Consider the following 20,275-nt stretch of genomic DNA (forward strand, 5'->3'; position numbering starts at 1 on the left):
CGTGTGGTCTCCTCCTCGACCGCGTTTGTCTCGTCTGCATAGATGGTCAAATACTTTAAAGCCTGTGCGTCTCGTCCGCTAAGAAGTGGAGGCTTTTCGTCCGGAACGTTCACCACTAGGAAGTCAATTGTGTGGAATTTGCCCTTCCTTTCACACACGAGGGTTACTTGACCTTCTGGTTTCATTGTTTGGCTTCCGTAGGTGTTGATTCTGCTTTTCGTCTTTGAGATTTTCAAATTCGGGAATGGCTGGCTTAATACTGAACTTGGCATAGTGTTACAGGTCGACGCCGAGTCGATTTGAGCTTTAACGATTTTCGACCGCCTCCCATGGATGAGGTGTAGGTGAGCGAAGAATTTCTTTGCACCGACTGGCGCTGCCTGATCATTTATAACAAATGCCTCTTCATCAGGGTCATCATCAACAAAATTCGATTGCTGATGTCGTCTTCTACCAATTCTCGTTCCTCCTCTGCATGCACGAGCAAAATGGCCAATGATTCCACACTTGTTGCATCGTTTCCCGAACGCTGGACAATGCTGTTGACGAGGGCTGGGATGTTCACCGCAACACCAGAAGCAGGCCGCTGTTAAGGTGTCGGAGCTGCGGTATTCGGGTTTTGTCTTCTTTGTGAAGTTTACCTGCTCCTGCTGGTTGCCTCGGGCATTTTTCATTAACTGGTTTGCATATGTGGTTGCCTCGTGGCTTTTGGCTATTTCAACGACTTCTCGTAGAGTGACTTTTGATTGCTCTGCATCTCGGTGCCTGTGGCCTTTCCCAATCAGTTTTACGCGGAGAGATTCAGATGTTAATCCCGCGATGAACTGATCTCTCATCAATTCATCAGCGAAGTTTTCGTACTCGCACTGTGCAGCTTGATTGCGAATCCTTGTTTCCCAAGACGCGATGGATTCCTCTTCATTTTGTAGCAGGGAAACGAATTTTTTGCCTTTCGCCCGAGACCCCGATGCTAGCGCCGTAATACTCTTTCAGAGCGTTGATAACCATGTGCGGTTTGCTCTGATCTTGTTCAGACAATCCTAAACTGTATTTGTAGATCGCTCTGGCTGCAGGGGATAACGATGCTCGAAGACATGCCATCGCTTTCTCTGGTTTCGTCCACTTCGCTGCTTCTGTTTCCTTGGACGGATCGAACCAGTTTTGCATAATACAGTAGTCGACTAAATCTTCGATGTAGACCTCCACATCGTGTTTGTCATCCCCAGTTGTTTTGAATTGCGGGAAGGGAGTGTTTGAGGCCATATCGCTCATCGGCTTGAATCTTCTTGACTGTGAAATTAAAAGACAAGCACCGCTGCCACCATGTTGACCGTTACTTATCGTGTTCAAAACTGCACTTTAATGAGGTTGTCCACAGATATATACGGGTGCAGGTGCAGATATGGTAATTACATGTATTGTGGTTGGTGTGTGTGTGTGAGTAACGAGGTGCAAGTGTTTAGGTGCTAATTACAATAGTTGTGGTGCTAATTACAATAGTTGTGCAACAAATGTATATCCGAACCGAGTCCTAAATTAAACTTAGATGTGAGCAACGCAATACTAAATATTGACTAAAGAAATGTTTCGAAATTCCTTTTTGCGACCTTCTTGCTTCAGAAGGGTACACCCTTTGGGTTTTTACCTTGTTTCAGGAAGGGGTGTCTATCTCTCTCGATCGGTTCTTCAGGGGAGCGGGAATATTTGCAATTTTGTGTTATTGCTAGTAGCGCGTTCCATTTGAAGAGGAAGGGAATACTCGCAGTAAACCATGTGAATCATGCCAAGAAGAACGATTTATCCACCAGATCAAAGAAAAAAATATAATTGAAAGGTTTATTGTCCCTGATCGCGATCGAAATTTCCACCAAAAGAAACGTCTCGTCCGTGCTTTCACTATTTCCGTAGCTTCCCGTGACAGATCGATGACGTACAGTTTTTGGGGAGGAGATCACACGCATGTCGCGCGACTTTCCTGCACGTAATAGATGGCCGTGGATATTTTAGCAGTTTGTCATACATCTTGTATTCTTTACTTAGCCCATGGGTGAGCATGATTGTATCAAAAAGATAAATTGGCGTAGTTTAGGGGAATTTGTTCGAGGTCAAAGAGGAAATGGGCGCCATATTTACTATTTCGGTGGTGAAAAGTAATCGCGGATTACACTGCTCAAAACAATTCGGATTAAAACGTCTTTGTACAGAAACTTGCTGCAAAGGAGAGATATAAAGCCAGAGTTGTTTCTTTATTGACAGAAAAATTCGAATCAATCAGAATCTTGCCTGAAAATAAGAAGACCTCTAAGAGGTCATAAATCATTTCGCGTCAAAACAAGGTGCCTTTCAGCCGTCGCATAGTTAACTATCCCGCACACGCAATATTTCCTAGGCGAACATTAACCAGAGAAGCAAAAAACAATGCATGCGCATAAGTTAGCTATTTCCTTGGACTCTGCGCATATACTTTTTGTGACTTAGTTATCAGTGGGTTCTTTCTTGTTGAGCCGTTCAGCGTACATTTTCAGCGGTTTCAAATTAAAAATGTAAATCTCACATGCGCGAACTAAATTTCCACTGGCGGGCGTTTTGAAACGGTCAGCATTAGGTTCCATCCAGCAGAGAGGCATTCCATCCACCAAAACCACCTCGGTCGAGAGGGACTGAGATGGAATGATGGACACCTCATGACGTATTATACTTATCATTAGTTATGAAGCTACGAAAACATGCCGATTCATCCCGATGACTTGAGTGGAATGTTTGTTTGGAAAATTGCGTCAAAACTTTACACCCGAGAAATGGTAAGTACTACTTTATTGTTTGATGGTAGTATTATAAAACGTTTCGCGCAATTTTAGGCAGATACTTCCGATATTTGAAAGGTGCCAAGGTATTTGGTAGTTTTGGTGGATGTCGGGCGTGGACATCCACCAAAACAGTGATCAAAACCAACAACAGTACTTTTTGAATTTTATCTATGGCCAATGTTAGACCTTCAAGGAAGCAAAAGAATTATATTCCCCAAAACATTAGCAGTTTACGTTCTGGCTAATTATTTCTTATAATGCACAATTGCTGATCAAACGTTCATAATGAAATCATAAGACATGAAATTAGATTAAAGTGGTTTTGGTGGATGTTTCTCTCTCCATCCACCAAAACCACCATCATAACAATTTCTGTTACTTCCATTAGAGAGGAATGGTTTGACCTGCTACTGGAGTAACTAACCACAATTTATTTCTTTGTACATAGATATTTTTGCAAAGTTCTTAAGTCAGCAGCTTTTATTATTAAAACCATAATCATCACATGGTGTTCAATGTAGAATACAAAAGGTCTTGGTGTGGCAATCATGTACTCTTGAAATATGATAAGAGAAAGTTTTTAACTGATTTAACAGATGTTTGCAACAAAATTCCATATCCAGAAGTTTCTTCCTCTACTTCCTCTAAAATCATTACCTTTGAATACTACAAATCAGCACATCAGTAATTGTTATCAGGGGCCTGAATATCTTACAAATCTTTCACATTGATTACAAGTAACCTATTTCACATGGATGATTAATTATACACTCAAGATGTAGAATAGTAATTGTTTAATATTTGTAGTGCACAAATTCCATTTACATATGATCAAATGCTCATAACAATTATAGAATATAAAAATTACATCAGATAATGAATTACAGTAAGACCCTTATCAAATTTACAAAACTAATAAAAACCTTATCTAAATTGTAAAAAACTATTAAACCATGCACAATTCAATCCTAATTAAAAGCTAAATTAAAAAGGTGAGTCTTCAGTAAAATTTTAAATTTACTAAAATCAGTCTCGTTACACACTTTATAAGGAAGACTGTTCCAAAGTTTAGGTGCTACACACATATAAGCACGATCACCTAATGTTTTCTTTGTTATGGCATTTGGTGCTTGCAGCATGAGACCCTTATTACTAGATCTTAAGTTGTATGGTCCATTCTGCTGCAACTTAACAAGATCTTGTAAATAGATTGGACAATGTCCATTAATTGCTTTGAAAGTGATCATGATAAATTTGAACTGTATTCTAAACTGAACAGGTAACCAGTGCAGTTCTCATAGAACTGGTGTGATGTGACACATCTTTGGGTTATTAATAATAATCCTTGCTGCCGAATTTTGAAGGCGTTGGAGCTTAGATAATTCTCTAGCTGGTAAACCATATAAAATACTATTACAGTAATCTATCCATCCAATTACTAAGGCATGTATCAATGTTTGTGATGCTTTCTCATCTAAGCATCATTAGCTTACATTTTACAAATTATTTCCCCTTTTAATTTATGGATAGACAGTGAAAGGCCTTTGCCACTTTGGTAAATAAAATCATAATATACCATGTATTTTGTGATAAATTATTTACCACAACATAGGACAGTTGTTGCTGAATGTTTTTTGTTTGATTGTTTGTTTTTTTTGCATACAACATCCAAAACAATGGAGGGGATAAATTTAAATGGAAAATGTTATTAGTGGTTAAAATTAAAGAACATTGGAAGATCAAATTAACTTTATTACCCAAATTAACTTTGATTTCTTGCTTATGCCAGGGTCCTAATATTCAAAAGCATTATTATTTTTGTGTTCTTTTGTGTAACATAACTTGAAAAATAAACACAGAGAAAGGCAAACACAAAGGAATAAACTTGAAGCTAAAGCAAAGTTTAATTTGAGCCACAGCTGATTGAAATACTGAGCACTTAACCCATTTGGTAAAGTTCATGTTTTTGTTAGCCAGCTTGTCACAAGTCTTCCCCCTCTCCTCCAAAAGTCTCTATAAACAAATTTTACTATGTGGTCCTGCCATGATGATAAGTATATTACAGCTCCTCAATTTCCTTCTCTCAAAACAAAGTAACTCTGAATTTAATAATGTAATGGACTTGATAAAACTCTACCAATAACTGGCTGCTACTTGTAACATTAATTTCTTGATATTTAAACCAAACTGTTTTGAAGTTTTAATATTCTGTGATCTTTACATTTTTGTCATTGCCATTTCCTCTTTGAGTTGATTGCCCACTCTTGTTCTCCCCCCTCTTGAGTGAGACGTACTTCCTCATCCAACTCATCTATAACAACAACAACAACAAAAGAAAGCGGTATGGTAAAATCAAGGGATGTCTCGTCAAGGCGGGGCAAAGATCACAGATATACCATAAACAATACGCTATAAATAAGAACCCTAATGCTTCATTTTGCAGTGATCACCTTCTTCTTTTTCATTTTCAGACCAGACTGGAACCTCCATAGGCGTGTTTACTTGTTCTGAGTGGGGACAAAAGAAAAAGGAATCAGCGTTGTAAACTTTTCTCCACTTATCTGTCTTTATGTGGACATTTGCCGAGTCAATTTTTGAAATGCGGTTTTTAACCGTAGCTCGATGCATGTGCGTGCGCAGGTCAGATACATGCGCAGGTCAGATGTCCGAGGGAAGTATCGTCGGTTTATGTCTTGTGCTGATCATCTCGAAACAAGACCTCTTTCACAAAGATTTTCAAATGCCGTCTCTTTTCATATATTTCCTTAACTCCCCCCGCAACGAGCTCGTGGATCCTCTTGATGATCTTCTCATCAAGGGGTTGAGATATTCCAGCGACCTATAGAAATAAAAAACTCGAACTGTGAAAATGCTCGCTATTTCAAGTGGGAACGCCCCAGTAATACACACCTATACGTTATTTACTCCTTTGCCATTGTTTTGTACTGTGTGAATGTTTGAAATTGTACTTTAACAACAACAAAGAAAACGAAATCATGGCAAAAAAATGTACAGGCACTTTTATGTCACACTTTGACCGGCTTGCCCGCCGCGTACTTTTTTTCATTGACCGTTGCATTAATTCGTGTTGAACACTAAGTTACCTCGCCAACAAAGTGATTCTGATGGTCTGTAATGAGAGTTAGTTCAATGTAAATCCTTCTTTCGTACCCAGTGATCCCTTGTAAAGCTTTTCGCAAATTTCTAGACGCAGTCTCCCATCTCTTATTGCTGTCCTCTTGAATCTGAAAGACTAAAAGTCATACATTTGAAGGAAAAAACCGATGCCTTGTAACAGTAAGCTGAATGCCTCTGATGCGGTGCACAAATAAGCTTTTTCCGCTGCTTCAACTCAACTTTTCTGTCAGGTTTTAAATTGATTCATGGCGTTTATATGGATGAAAAGACAACTTGGTGCTGGCAGTGTGTTAGCTTTGTTTGACCACACTAACTTCCAGACAGAGAAAAAACATCAGGAAGCTCGAAGTGTCTTGAATAATCGAAAACGAGACCACCCAGTTTCGTTCCAGTCAATAAGCCGGTGATTATGTAGCACGAATTTTGGACAGTAATAACGCTTATCGGATTTATTAAACCGAATTCGTTCTGTCAATACATGAGTGGAACAATACATGCTCTGCAAAAAATAAAATTTCTCGCATTTTTATCTGTACTTTGCAGTCAAACTTCCACGTGTCTTGAACGAGAAATCTTCTTTTCTTGAACACGAAATCTTTTTGACCAGCCTTCTGTAAAAGACAAGTATATCAGCGTAAGATGAGTGATAGTGCATTTCTCAAACTGTATATTTTTTTGAATGTGAAGAAACAGAAGTGTCGGCGTGATGCCTTGAAAAATAAGGAGCCGACATACGACAGCTTGATAGAAATAAAAAAGCGTAGAATTGCGTTTATTTTCTCTTTTGTCAGCAGCATACGTCAGTGAAAGGTTTTTATAATTGGTAAGTTCTAAACCATCTTCAATTTAGCCGAGATTGAAGTGTTATCGCGTTTGTCATAAAAGTATTCTGAGATCAATGTCATATGACCCAGTGATCGATGTGTATCTGACCTTTCGGGTTCACAAGCCGTAAGTGACAGTAGTAACAGCAATGTCGCGGATGAGAAAAATATGTGTATGTACAGCGCAATATTTCATTTACTTCTTCTGCGTCTTTTCGTTTCCTTTTCTCTCCAGCTTTTCTATCTTTGCCGTGCTGACAATCGAACACTTTCCTTCCCAAAATTATGAAAGACACACCATTAAAAGGAATTTTTTGTACCTTTAACGTCTGGTGGATCTTCCCAGAGTATTTTGTGACTTCTGTTCGAGTGATCTGTTGTTAAATTGTGATGGAAGATAGGATCAGTAGAGCAAGGACGAGAGTGATACAAGCTAGCACGACGTAACGCTTTCAAATATATATGGGCATACCAGTGTTTCCGAAACCTTTGTCAGCCTTAAAGTAAGAAAATTTCGTCGTCGATCCTGTTTCGAATTCCGCAATGAGTTTATACGCCTCACAGAATTTACGTATCCAAAATTATCCGCATCTCTACCATCAGGCACGCTTTAAAATTCCCGCCATATTGTTTCTGTTTGTTCTTCGGGTGTTCGGCTATGTCTCCGCGCGGATTTCCGAGAACCTTCGGTTATGATTTGCAAGTTATTAAGTATTCCAGCTCAGTCCCTCTCGACCGAGGTGGTTTTGGTGGATGGAATCTAATGCTGACCTTTTGAAACAGCCGTGACCCTAGTGCTAGGGTTACCCTGGCAGGAGGGTTACCCTAACGCTCCCACATTTCTTCTTTTTTTCATCGACGTGTTTACAAGGCAGCTAGGGTTACCCTAGCACTAGGGTAACCTTAGCTGAGCGCTAGGGTAACCCTAGCTGCCTTGTAAACGCTCTGCTGGGGATAACTCGCCTACCCGGGACAACTTTTTACTTGTTTCCAGACCCTTTGAACATTGATAACAACGCGTGCGGTTACCAAGCATAGTTAAGTTGTCCCGGGTGGTAGGGTAACCCATCCTCGGAGACCCAGGGGCTGTGAGTCCATTTCAAGTTAAGGGCAGAAGAGCCCCTGGGGACATTCTCTTACAAGACTAGTTCGAAACGGTCGCAGTCGTTCTGGTATCTGATTGGTGCCAGAAAATCTTTGTGTTTTTCTGCCCAATCAGAGTGAAGTGTCGTTTGGAGTCCTTTCGTGTGTTTTAACACGCACATATTCAACAAGCTCTGTTGCTCGCTATGTTTGTTTGGGCCGTGCGACGAAGCTTTGCCCGAGGTGAAAAGTTTCAGTCTCAGCACACAATGTAAGAGAAATCGATCAGATTGTCCGCGAAATCTTACCGGAAATTGTACTAAATACTTTCGCAGGTATCACAAGAGAACGTGTTTAAAAGTTTGCGAGGTTCTTATAAAACATAATGGTTGCAAGCATTGATATGTCGCTTTAAACGTTAGATGAGATATAAGCCTAATTTTTTCAAGATTTTTTTTGTATAATTTGCTGTCACTGAAACTTTTCCAATCCCGTGAAGCTATTTCGTCGCACGGGCCACGCAGGTATGTCGAGCAACTGGCGCTTACGCAACTTTTTGTGCACGCCCGGCCAAAATCTAATCTAATCTTCGCTTGAAAAATTAAAGAGAAAAGCTAAACGTGGAAACTTTTGTTTATTAGATGTGGGTAGATAACCCTGTACTAAGCTGACATTTACAAAAAAGCAAGCCCGCCCTTTCCATCCAATATTTCTTGGTCTTTGGTTTTGTTTTCCCCAATGAAAGCAGTATCGATTCCCAATGATCAAAGGTAATTAACTTGGTCTTCAACAATCGACAAAAGAGGTGAAATGACAATGACCAAGGGACTAGAAGAGAATCCGTGGCCTTTTGAGCTCAAGAATTTGAACACTCAACGCAGCAGTTGAAAGATTAAACTTTCTCCAAACCCCTTCGGTAACTGTCCGGAAAACATATCTCCTTTCCACGATGTTCTCGATGATTAGTTTTTATTCAGATTTTAATTAGCTAACCGGAAACACAGCTAAGCTTTCTTTAAGCGCTTGCTGGAGGTCGTCCACGTACTTAACGTTCTCTGCAACTTTGGCCATATCGTAAAGACTTTACCACAAAGCAACGATTAGAATTTGGCGCGCACAGAAAGCTACGTAAGCGTAAGCGCCAGTTGCTTGACATACCTGCGTGGCCCGTGCGACGAAATAACTTCACGGGATTGGAAAAGTTTCAGTCACAACAAATTGTACAAAAATTCTAAAAAGATTTAAGCTTACATCTCATCTAACGTTTAAAGCGACATATCAATGCTTGCAACCATTATGTTTTAGACGAACCTCGCAAACTTTTAAACACGTTCTCTTGTGATACCTGCGAAAGTATTTAGTACAATTTCCGGTAAGATTTCGCGGACAATCTGATCGATTTCTCTTACATTGTGTGCTGAGACTGAAACTTTTCACCTCGGGCAAAGCTTCGTCGCACGGCCCAAACAAACATAGCGAGCAACAGAGCTTGTTGAATATGTGTGTGTTAAAACACACGAAAGGACTCCAAACGACACTTCACTCTGATTGGGCAGAAAAACACAAAGATTTTCTGGCACCAATCAGATGCCAGAACGACTGCGGGCGTTTGGAACTAGTCTTGTAAGAGAATGTCCCCAGGGGCTCTTCTGCCCTTAACTTGAAATCGACTCACTGCCCCTGGGTCTCCGAGGATGTAGGGTAACCCTACCTGTGAAATTTTTGCTTGTAAACCCGGGCCATCTTTGACCCGCCTGCTAGGGTAACCCTGGCACAAGGGTTACCCTCCTTGCTTGTAAACAGGGCCTTATTAGAGTCCTTTCGTGTGTTGTAACACGGACAAATACTAATAGCTCAGTTGCTCGCTGTGTTTGTTTGGGCCGTGCGACGGAGATTTGCTTGAGGTGAAAAGTTTCAGTCTCAGCACACAATGTAAGAGAAATCGATCAGATGTCCGCGAAAATCTTAGCGGAAATTATACCGAATACCTTAGCAAGTATAACTAGAGAACGTGTTTTAAAGTTTGCGAGGTTTGTATACAACACGATGGTTGCAGTCATTGATATGTCGCTTTAAACGTGAAACGAGATTTAAGCTTAAATCCTTCTAGATTTTTTGCATAATTTGCTGTGACTGAAACTTTGCCAATCCCGTGAAGTTATTTCGTTGCACGGGCCACCCAGGTATGTCGAGCAACTGGCGCTTTCGCCTACGTAGCTTTCTGCTTTCTGTGCGCGCCAAAATATAATCTTCGCTTTGTAGTAAAGTCGTTCACAATACGTGGACGACCTCCACCAAGCGCTTAGATAAAGCTTAGCTGTGTTTCCGATTAGCTAATTAAAATCTGAATAAAAACTTATTAAACGAGAACACCGTGGGAAGGACAGATTTTTTCGGGCAGTTACCGAAGGGGTTTGGAAAGAGTTAAATCTTTCAACTGCTGCCTAGAGTGTTGAAATTCTTGAGCTAGGAAGGCCACGGATTCTCTTCTAGTCCCTTGGTCATTGTCATTTCACCTCTTCTGTCAATTGTTGAAGACGAAGTTAAATACCTTTGATCATTGGGAATCGATCCGATGCTGCTTTCAATGGGAAAAACAAATCCCAAGACCAAGAAATATTGGATGGAAAGGGCGGGTTTGCTTTATTGCAAATGTCAGCCCAATAGTACAGGGTCATCTACCCACATCTAATAAGCAAAAGTTTCCCCGCTCAGCTTTTCTTTTTTTTCAAGCGAAGACGAGATAAAATTTTGGCCTGCACAGAAAGATGCGCAAGTACCAGTTGCTCGACATACCTGCGTGGCCCGTGCGACGACATAACTCCACGGGATTGGCAAAGTTTCAGTCACAGCAAATTATGAAAAAAATCCAGAAAGATTTAAGCTTAAATTTCGTTTAACGTTTAAAGCGACATATCAATGACTGCAACCATCGTGTTGTATACAAACCTCGCAAACTTTAAAACACGTTCTCTAGTGATACTTGCGAAAGTATTCAGTATAATTTCCAGTAAGATTTTCGCGGACAATCTGATCGATTTCTCTTACCTTGTGTGCTGAGACTGAAACTTTTCACCTCAAGCAAATCTCCGTCGCACGGCCCAAACAAACATAGCGAGCAACTTTACAACACACGAAAGTAGTACGGTGGCTCTCAAGGGCCACCCACCTACAAAAATTTTCATGACTCTATCGCGCGATAAGTTTTGCTAAGTCTATTCATTCAAAAAATTTGCAATCAACATTATCGCGCGATTGATAAACTTATCGCGCGATAGAGTGTTCTATCGCGCGATAGGACAACTTGTCCCGCGATAGATAATATTATCGCGCGATAATTTTATTACTAGCTCCCATAGCCCCACGACTACCCTGGCTCCAGAGGTTTCTCTTGGCGGACCAAGTTTCGAAGGTGAGTAATTGTCCACGAAATAGAGACTTTTATTCTAGATTTTTGAGCAAGAGGCGGTAATCTTTGGATTAAATTAAATTTCTATGCTATCTTAGTAAGTGGGGTTAAAGATATGAGAGGGACTTTATTGCTCTATATTTGAAAGATTGTTTATGAATATAAGGTGTAGGGAAACGTTTTTAAACTATCTAAGGTGTACAATGAGTATATGAAGTTCATATATTTTGAACTGCGGTATTAAATACATATGATGCACGATCCTTCGCAGGTTATATAAGGTGTATAAGGTGAAACATTGTTTATGAATATAAGGTGTAGAAAGCATAGAAATATAATTTAATTTAACCCAAAGATTACCGTCTCTTGCTCAAATATCAAGTACAAAAGTCTCTATTTCTTGGTGAATTACCCACGCTCGAAACTTGGTCCGCCATCTTGCTATGGATGTCACCACGTGCTAATGGTCGTGGGGCCATGGGAGCTAGTAATAAAATTATCGCGCGATAATATTATCTATCTACGGTGGCCCATAGGGGACATGACACATTTTTTTTATCGCGCGATAAATGATAGATTATCGCGCGATAAATGGAAATTATCGCGCAAAAAATGGAAATTATCGCGCGATAAATGGAAATTATCGCGCGATAAATGAAAAATTATCGCGCGATAAATGAAGATTATCGCGCGAAGTCCGAGCCCGTGGAAATTTTGTATTATTTATTTATATTTTGTGATAACTTTTTGATGATTGCATGACTTACACTGTCACGGTTAAGTTACACTAACACCTTGAAATAAACTTTCATCAGTTTGCTCATCTTTCAGTCCATACTATATGCCCTCTAAATTTCGTTGTCATTGCTCAAATATTCTATCAAATATTATATCAATGAATTCCCTGCATTCCTCCAAACAAAAAATACATTATGATCGTGACTGTACGCCAGCAGGATCCAATTCTTTAATTATGACTCGTACGGTCTCCTTCTGGACAACAAGACTGTAGTCAATTCTTAATCTCTGGTGCATTTGGCGATGACCAATACTGTTCCTGCATGGACAAATGCAACGGATTACCGGACAGAAGTGACCTAGATGACATTGATGTGATTGATGGTGAATGCTGTGACTGAACAAGCCCCACAAATTGTTTGGAGGAATGCAGAGAACTGATTGATATAATTATGTAAGAGCAACAGTTGCAAGTGCCTTTAACTGCTCTAGAAGCCCGTAACCTTTTCGTAGATCTCGTTTATCTCATCGACAACAGTTGGTTCAGTTCTTGTATGATGTTTTTTCGAAGGGGAATGAATTACACCCGAAAACCTAGCTTCATGTGTCCCTAATGCCACCCTCTCTTTGTGTGCGAGGCCTTTCTGGCAAAAGAGGACCGACAGTTCTGGTGACATATATGTCAAAGTTACTGTGTTTACATTTCAGTGCGAAATAGAGGATACTTTAAAAGCCTATGAGCATTGTGTAACTACTCGTGTGCACGAAGTAATTTGACCTTATTCGGCCCGAGCTTTTTTTAAATCTTTTCAGACCGCGGAGTGAAGCGAATTCCGCCCCCTTCACCTCCGTAACTTCCAGAATATTTGAGCAATGACAAAGAAATTTAGAGGGCATATAGTATAGACTGGAAGATGAGAAAACTGATGAAAGTTTATTTCAAGGTTTTAGTGTAACACAACCGTGACAGTGTAAGTCATGCCATCATCAAAAAGTTATCACATAATATAAATAAATAATACAAAATTTCCACGGGCTCGGACTTCGCAAAATCAAGGTTTACTATACTTAATCAAAGAGCTATGTGTCGTAGTATTGTAACGTACTGCTAAATGATCTTTTTACATGAATAAAACGAACTATCGACCTCAAAACATAGCTCCTCAACTGTGGCAGTCATTGTCGTCCACGGAAACAACATGCATGACAGCCGATTACGTGACATGACAAGTTTCCATTTATCACGTGATAAATGATAAATTATCGCGCGATAATAATAAATATTATCGCGCGATAATAATAAAAATTATCGCGCGATAATTTCCATTTATCGCGCGATAATTTTCCATTGATCGCGCGATAATTTCCATTTATCGCGCGATAATTTCCATTTATCGCGCGATAATCTATTATTTATCGCGCGATAAAAATATGTGCCATGTCCCCTATGGGCCACTGCACCGTATCTATCGCGCGATAAGTTGTTCTATCGCGCGATAAGTTGTTCTATCGCGCGATAAGTTGTTCTATCGCGCGATAAGTTGTTCTATCGCGCGATAAGTTGTTCTATCGCGCGATAAGTTGTTCTATCGCGCGATAAGTTGTTCTATCGCGCGATAAGTTGTTCTATCGCGCGATAAGTTGTTCTATCGCGCGATAAGTTGATCTATCGCGCGATAAGTTGTTCTATTGCGCGATACAGTGTTCTATCGCGCGATAAGTTGTTCTATCGCGCGATACAGTGTTCTACCGCGCGATAAGTTATTCTATCGCGCGATAAGTTGTTCTATCGCGCGATACAGTGTTCTATCGCGCGATAAGTTGTTCTATCGCGCGATAAGTTGTTCTATCGCGCGATAAGTTTATCTATCGCGCGATAATGTTGATTGCATATCTTTTGAATGAATGGGCTTAGCAAACCTTATCGCGCGATAAATTCATGAAAATTATTGTAGGTGCATGGCCCTTGAGAGCCACCGCACGAAAGGACTCCAAAGCACACTTCACCCTGATTGGGCAGAGAAACACAAAGATTTTCTGGCACCAATCAGATGGCAGAATGACTGCGACCGTTTGGAACTAGTCTTGTAAGACAATGTCCCCAGGGGCTCTTCATGCCCTAACTTGAAATCGACCCACAGCCCCTGGGTCTCCGAGGATGTTTCAAGTCTTGTGTGTTCCTCTTGGGTCAATTCGATACAAGATCCCAACAAATCGCCAGTCTTAGAACATTTTGGATTCTAATCAAAAATTTAAAATGTCGTCATTTCCAAAAAATACCTTTTTTTTAGACTGATAAAGAAATCAAAGAAAAAAATTCCTTCTCTTTCAACTCCCCATGTCAATTCTGTCCGCCGAGCTGATGTGGGTTTCGTGTCGCCTCGTCTTGGTGTTTGTTGACCGCGTGGGCCTGGTGTAAGCATATGGGACGCTCACTCTACAAGGACGATAAACACGAGTTTAGCTTGCTGTCTGTACTCATACCATTTGAAGCTACTTTCTTGAGATCTACGGCTCTAATCAAAGGTAATTGAGACTCAAAGATCTGGTTTATTATTTGGTAGTAATTTTTGAACAATTAAGCAGTTAAACATGTGATTCGTATGGATTTTCGACCTAGCTTTTCAATATGGCGTTTCACGTTGTAGAATCCGCATCTTTCCTTCACCTAATGTTTCTCTCTTAGTACTCCCCCTTGAAGCTTGCCCTGCCTTCGTCGGGACAAAAATAGCTTTCATGGTGCATTTCTCTTTTCTTAAGTTTTGAGGGGTTTTATCACGGATCGGTTGCGAAACTTTTACGAAAGATTTGTCTTTTTAATCGAGATGTTGCTTTAGTTTCAAGTAAGATATCATATGAGATCAGTTCTACGAACATGGCCTTTGTTATCTGCGTTTTGTGATGTATCTGTTTCCCTTATTGGGAAGTGGGGCTAAATCGCTTAGCAGTTTTTCATCATTACTTTGAATTACGGTTCGCTAGAGTGCTCCAGCTTAAGACGCGCGCGGTAAAGAAGACAAACGTACAGTTCTTTCTACAAAACAAACAATGGCGAAAACAGTAGATTTTCCTTTGGGACAAAGGCTTTGTTTTAGAATAGTGTGGGGTTATACACTAAGAAAAACTACAGCAATTACATTACTCAAATTTGAAAAGGTCTTAAAATTGTCACATACCTGAGCGACAATAGCGAGAGGGATCCAATATCACATTTTGATAACGTAGTCAGTGACCCACCTCAATTCTTTCAAACCTGCGTTTACAAGCAACAGAAAACAGGATACGAAGTTTTAATATCAAACACTTTTGATGTTTCTTAATCCTAGGTTCTAAGATTCAGGCTTAAACTAGTTTATCTGTCAATAATAATTTGTTTCTGTAGATGTCAGGTCAACGAACATACAAGGTGTATGTCGGAAACCTTGGGGAAAATGGACGAAAAGATGAACTGGAGAGAGAATTTAAGAAATATGGACGACTGCATGATGTGTGGGTTGCTCGCAATCCACCTGGATTTGCCTTTGTGGAATTTGAAGACCAGCGTGATGCAAAAGATGCCGTTGAAGGCCTGGATGGCAAGCACATTTGTGGAGCCCGTATAAGGGTAGAAATGTCCCGACACCGGGGAGGGCGTGGTGGTCGGAGTGGGGGTGGTGGTGGTTACCGTGGTGACCGTTCTGGTGGTGGCAGACATTTTGATGACCGTGGCGGAGGATATGACCGCTATGATGATCGGTCCAGATCACCATATAGGTAAGTAACTTGGGAATGTCGTAGAATAACTTGAATTAGCAGTGCAGGAGTTAACAACATTTGATTTTAGGTTTTTAATTGGTGAAGAATACTTCCGTGGGAGTTTGTCATCAGCCTTCTTTGTCTCGGGTTATGACCATAATATAAGAGAGAAAAAAAATTTCTTATTTTTGAAGAGTACTCAATTACAAAGCACTAATTCTTTTCTTTAAACTGAAACTGTCGTGTAAAGAAGAGTTTTTTTTTGTCATATGCAAAGAAGAACTTCTCAGGGTTCTGGTTATTAGATTTGTCATAGTTGATTATTAATAATAGATTATAAATGTGCAAAGACTTACTCTCTTAGGTACCTGTTCTTATTTCCCTTGAAAATGTTACAAAATTATGAAAATGCTACATACTATGATTGCATTTAAAAATTTCTTTATTTGCCTACTGAGCTTGAAGTCAATGTTAAACTTCAGATTCAATTTTTTTCTTGAAATAACGAATACCTTCAAGTCTGTGTTATAAATAAAATGGCAATGGCATTAAGGTTGAAATAAATTCAAGCTAGGTTTGTCCGTGTTTGTCCTTGTTTAACCCTCAACACTCTAACATCAGTAACCATATTCTCTATACTCCTCTCCATACATTCGCTTTGGTGTTAACAAGGAGAATTCACTTAATGATCAAAGCCTCTTAGGTTGTAGATTATTTCCTTTATTCTCACGATCTTAAAGAGAATGATTTATCAGTATTACTACGAGGAGAAATATTAGAGACTGGTCACTCCTAGGGTTTAACTCTTTAACTCCCATGAGTGATCAAGACAGAATTTCTCCTTACAATATCAATACAACATCACACAGACAAGTTATGAGAATAAGGAAAAAAGAAAAGAGGGGGATTATCAAATTCTCCAAACTAACACTATAAGAACTGTCTGGCAGACTGTAAGGAGAATTGCTATTGAGATCTTGGGGACGAAAGTATTAAAGGTTAAGAATTTTGATAATGTATCCTGAATAAAGGCAAGTATAAAGTAAACTTGAGTTTAGTGTAAAAGTCATTTTGACCCAAAAAATTACAATGTAGACCTAAGATTTCACTTCAAAGGATAACAATTTTAAATATTTTGTTACAGCTGAGGGTGCTGATTGCCATTTGTAGCCATGACAATCATCAATAGTTCCACCAAAATAACTATTTGGGTTATTCTTTAGGTTCATCCATACCTCGTCCTCGCATCTTTGTAACATTTTTGCCGTTGCAAGTTCAACAAAGTGTCGTGCTTAAGATCACCTTTGTACTCCATCCAAATTTCCTGTAGTTCAGGATGTTGCAACAAAAAAAAAACATCAACACGGCCAGATCCAATTCTACCTTCAACCAACCTCCAAAACCTGCTCTCATCCACCTGGAATCAAACCTTTCAACTCAACCTCCCTTCATTACTAAAATCACCACACCCTGATATCGTACCCTCGGATACTGATATGTATGGACCAGGAGTGTCTCAATCGGCTTCACTGAAATGTTACCAAGCGCTACCAGGGTTCTTTCATAAGAGAGCAACATGCACTTCTCCTCGAATGTCATCCTCCCCCAGCAATGTTAATTTTGCACTTCAGCATGTGAACAACACATCAGCTTTCTTTAACAAGGAAACCCAGTTTTCCGCTTCTGCATTAGCAACTGCAGGTAGTGCTTAATATAATTTCAGTGGTTAAAATTGGTAAAAAAAACAAAAAAAAAACATCTGGCATGCATTTTATGGTGCCTCTTGGTTTATGCTATTTTCAAGTTTATCTTTGAACAAGTGAAAATTTTTATTACAAATAATTATTTCTTTATGGTCATATGTGAAATATTGGTCTTGGTTGTAAATGATGAAGAAATTGCAAGTGTCATACATGTAGCATGCATGAAATTAAAACTATGTTCAAAGCTGTGTTATTTATGTTTGGCTAAAGGTCGTTGGTTACATCCAGTTTTATCTCAAAAGTGATGCTCTTTGTATCTACTCGAGTGCTTATAGAATAGAGAGAACAACAGCAACATGTATCTCAGGGTTGAAGCACTTACACATAAACACCAACTCACAACAAATGTTTTTTGTTTTGCATTACAGGTCACCACCCCGCAGAGGGGGGAGGTCTCCTGAGCCAGACAGGTACATCAGCTTTGATAAATAATTAATACAGCAGTTTGTAGTGAATTATTTCTTTACTTAAAGCAACACCGTAAGGCAGGTCTCTTTTGTGGTAAAATTTTGAAACTGTGTATACAAGATGCTTTCTATTAAATTTAAATATGCTGAATTTATTATGTTATTGTCCATATTTTGTTACATGTAAGTATGGCCATTGCTGTTAAAATTGATTTAAGGTTAATGTGATCTCAAACCTGTTTGATTCATATTTCTCTCAGTCTAAAGACTTGAAATGTAACAAAAGAAAGAACAAATAAAATGAGTTTTCAATTATTTTGACCTGAAATGGATTTAAATTTCATTCTGTGAATTCCCATGTAACACCTTGTACAATGTTTCCATCAAAAGGTGGCAGTCAAGAGGAAGGAGCAGGTCGCGTAGCCCACGACGCTACTGAATGTGGCATTATTTGAGCAGGTATTATTTATTTTATATTCTTATTAGCTGTAATATGAAATAATGTTCATTACTTAAAGTTCAATTTCATGTTAGGTCTCTCTGGAAGTTGCATTTAAAACTGCAGAAAATTTGGATGAACTCATACTTGAACAAGGAGCGTGTAGGAACTTTGTCACAGCAGTGGTACTTTTATGAAGGCATTTTTCCATAACTGATGATTGGTTTGTTTGTTTGTTTGTTTTTCCTGTTGAACTTCAAAACCTAACTGCCCACTGAGACTGGCAGAATGAGGAAATTAAAAAAACAATGACAAAAATGACAATAAACCTGTACTTAAAGTGCACCTAAACCCAAAATTTTTTTTTCGCTTAACGAAATAAGCTTATTTTTTGGAGTATTTCTGTGCAAAAATTTTTTAATTTGCTCAAATCTTTAATTTTCTATGCCCAGTCAAAATACGGAAAATCGGCCGCCATCTTGCCCCACGACCGAGTTTAAAGAAGAATGGCTCTAGCGGGTAATGTGACGTCAAATCGAGAACACGAAAGTCTGCATCTCACACATTTTCACTTGTTTGGGAAGATTGTCGTCGATATTGTCCGAAATATGCCGACTAGGTGTGTTGTATGAAGAATGTATGAAGCGCGATACCCTCTTGCAAATTTCGCACGTTGCTACATCCTTCTACAACACACTTAGTCGGCATATTTTCGGACAATTATCTACTACAACCTTCCCAAACAAGTGAAAATGTGTGAAATGCAGACTTTCGTGTTCTCGATTTGACGTCACATTACCCACTAGAGCCATTCCTCTTTAAACTCGGTCGTGGGGCAAGATGGCGGCCGATTTTCCGTATTTTGACTGGGCATAGAAAATTGAAGATTTGAGCAAATAAAAAAATTTTTTCGCAGAAATACTCAAAAAAATAAGCTTACTTCGTTAAGCGAAAAAAATTTTTTGGGTGTAGGTGCACTTTAACCCTTGTGTTCTTCTACAAGTTTTTCAATTGGAATTAGGGTAGTCAATTTTGGGAGCATTTTATTTTGCTGGATTTTTTTTTTCTACTGGAACTAATTTCATGGACTGAGGACAATCCATAAATTCTGCAACAAATTAACAGCCACATACTTTTCTTCTGGTAAGGTGATTTGTTCTTCATAAATCACAGCCATTATTCCCTGTAGACTACGAGAGGAGCTGTCTCTGCTTATACTGTTCTCAGTATTTTCCTTTATCTTTTGCAGATTCTCACAGACCTGTGGAATTCCTTATTGTTCTGCAAGAGAAGTTTTGATTCAAACAAGCTTCTATTTTGATTTATACTCCTTTCAGTTTCAGTCAATGTCTTCATTTTTCTGTGTTTGAAACATTTTTAATGATAAGTTGTTACAAGTATGTAGTTTTTAAGTAGTTTTAGGTATTAACGTAGGAACTTGCTATTATTGTTTTGTTATCATTTATTTAATATTCAGTCAGTTGTTTTGCCTAGAGTATTGTGAGATGAAACATTTGGAAATATAGCAATCTTTATTTGCTCTGACTTTGTCTCTGATTTGGAAAGTAATAGTGCAGTAGATACATGTAGTTCAATGACTGTTAACGTCATGAAAATTTTCAGGAGAACATAACTGATGGAGATCAAGTCAAATTTTGTCTGATTTTTCTGTTGTTACTTGTTAGATTTAAGTTAAAATGTGTAGAACCTTTTTGATGTCAAAATAAAGCACTACATAGTTGATGTACTTCATTTATTGAGTCGAGGTAGATGGTGAAGAGTCCATCAGTGAAGTATCCGATGAGATTTAGTAGATAAGAGCCTCGTGGCAGTAAAAGGTAATGGAAACTCATTTAGTGAAAGGAAGTGCTTTGCAGGCTGGTTAATCTTTGTTCTGGCAAACTTGGAAAGTATCAAAAGAAATACAGTAAA

At 39.1% G+C, this 20,275-nt stretch overlaps 1 protein-coding gene and 1 pseudogene across 2 annotated transcripts; one reads left to right on the plus strand and one right to left on the minus strand.

The window, feature by feature from the left end:
- Positions 1-5,503: 5,503 nt before the first annotated feature.
- On the minus strand, positions 5,504-8,923 carry LOC148717976 (uncharacterized; annotated as a pseudogene).
- Positions 8,924-14,368: 5,445 nt separating this feature from the next.
- Positions 14,369-20,086, plus strand: LOC111333005 (RNA-binding protein Rsf1). Of its 2 annotated transcripts, XR_015994897.1 has the most exons (6): positions 14,369-14,525; positions 15,382-15,752; positions 16,958-17,435; positions 17,866-17,907; positions 18,295-18,363; positions 19,593-20,086. XR_015994897.1 is itself a non-coding variant. In XM_022938506.2 (5 exons), exons 2-4 carry the CDS (start codon positions 15,382-15,384, stop codon positions 18,341-18,343), a joined length of 462 nt encoding a protein of 153 aa, XP_022794241.1. In that variant the 5' UTR covers positions 14,369-14,525; the 3' UTR covers positions 18,344-18,363; positions 19,593-20,086. The 2 variants fall into 2 exon arrangements, 1 of the variants encoding a protein (XP_022794241.1); XM_022938506.2 differs by lacking the exon at positions 16,958-17,435.
- Positions 20,087-20,275: the final 189 nt, after the last annotated feature.

Source organism: Stylophora pistillata, chromosome 13, assembly GCF_964205215.1.
Source record: "Stylophora pistillata chromosome 13, jaStyPist1.2, whole genome shotgun sequence".
Taxonomy (NCBI): Eukaryota; Metazoa; Cnidaria; class Anthozoa; order Scleractinia; family Pocilloporidae; genus Stylophora; species Stylophora pistillata.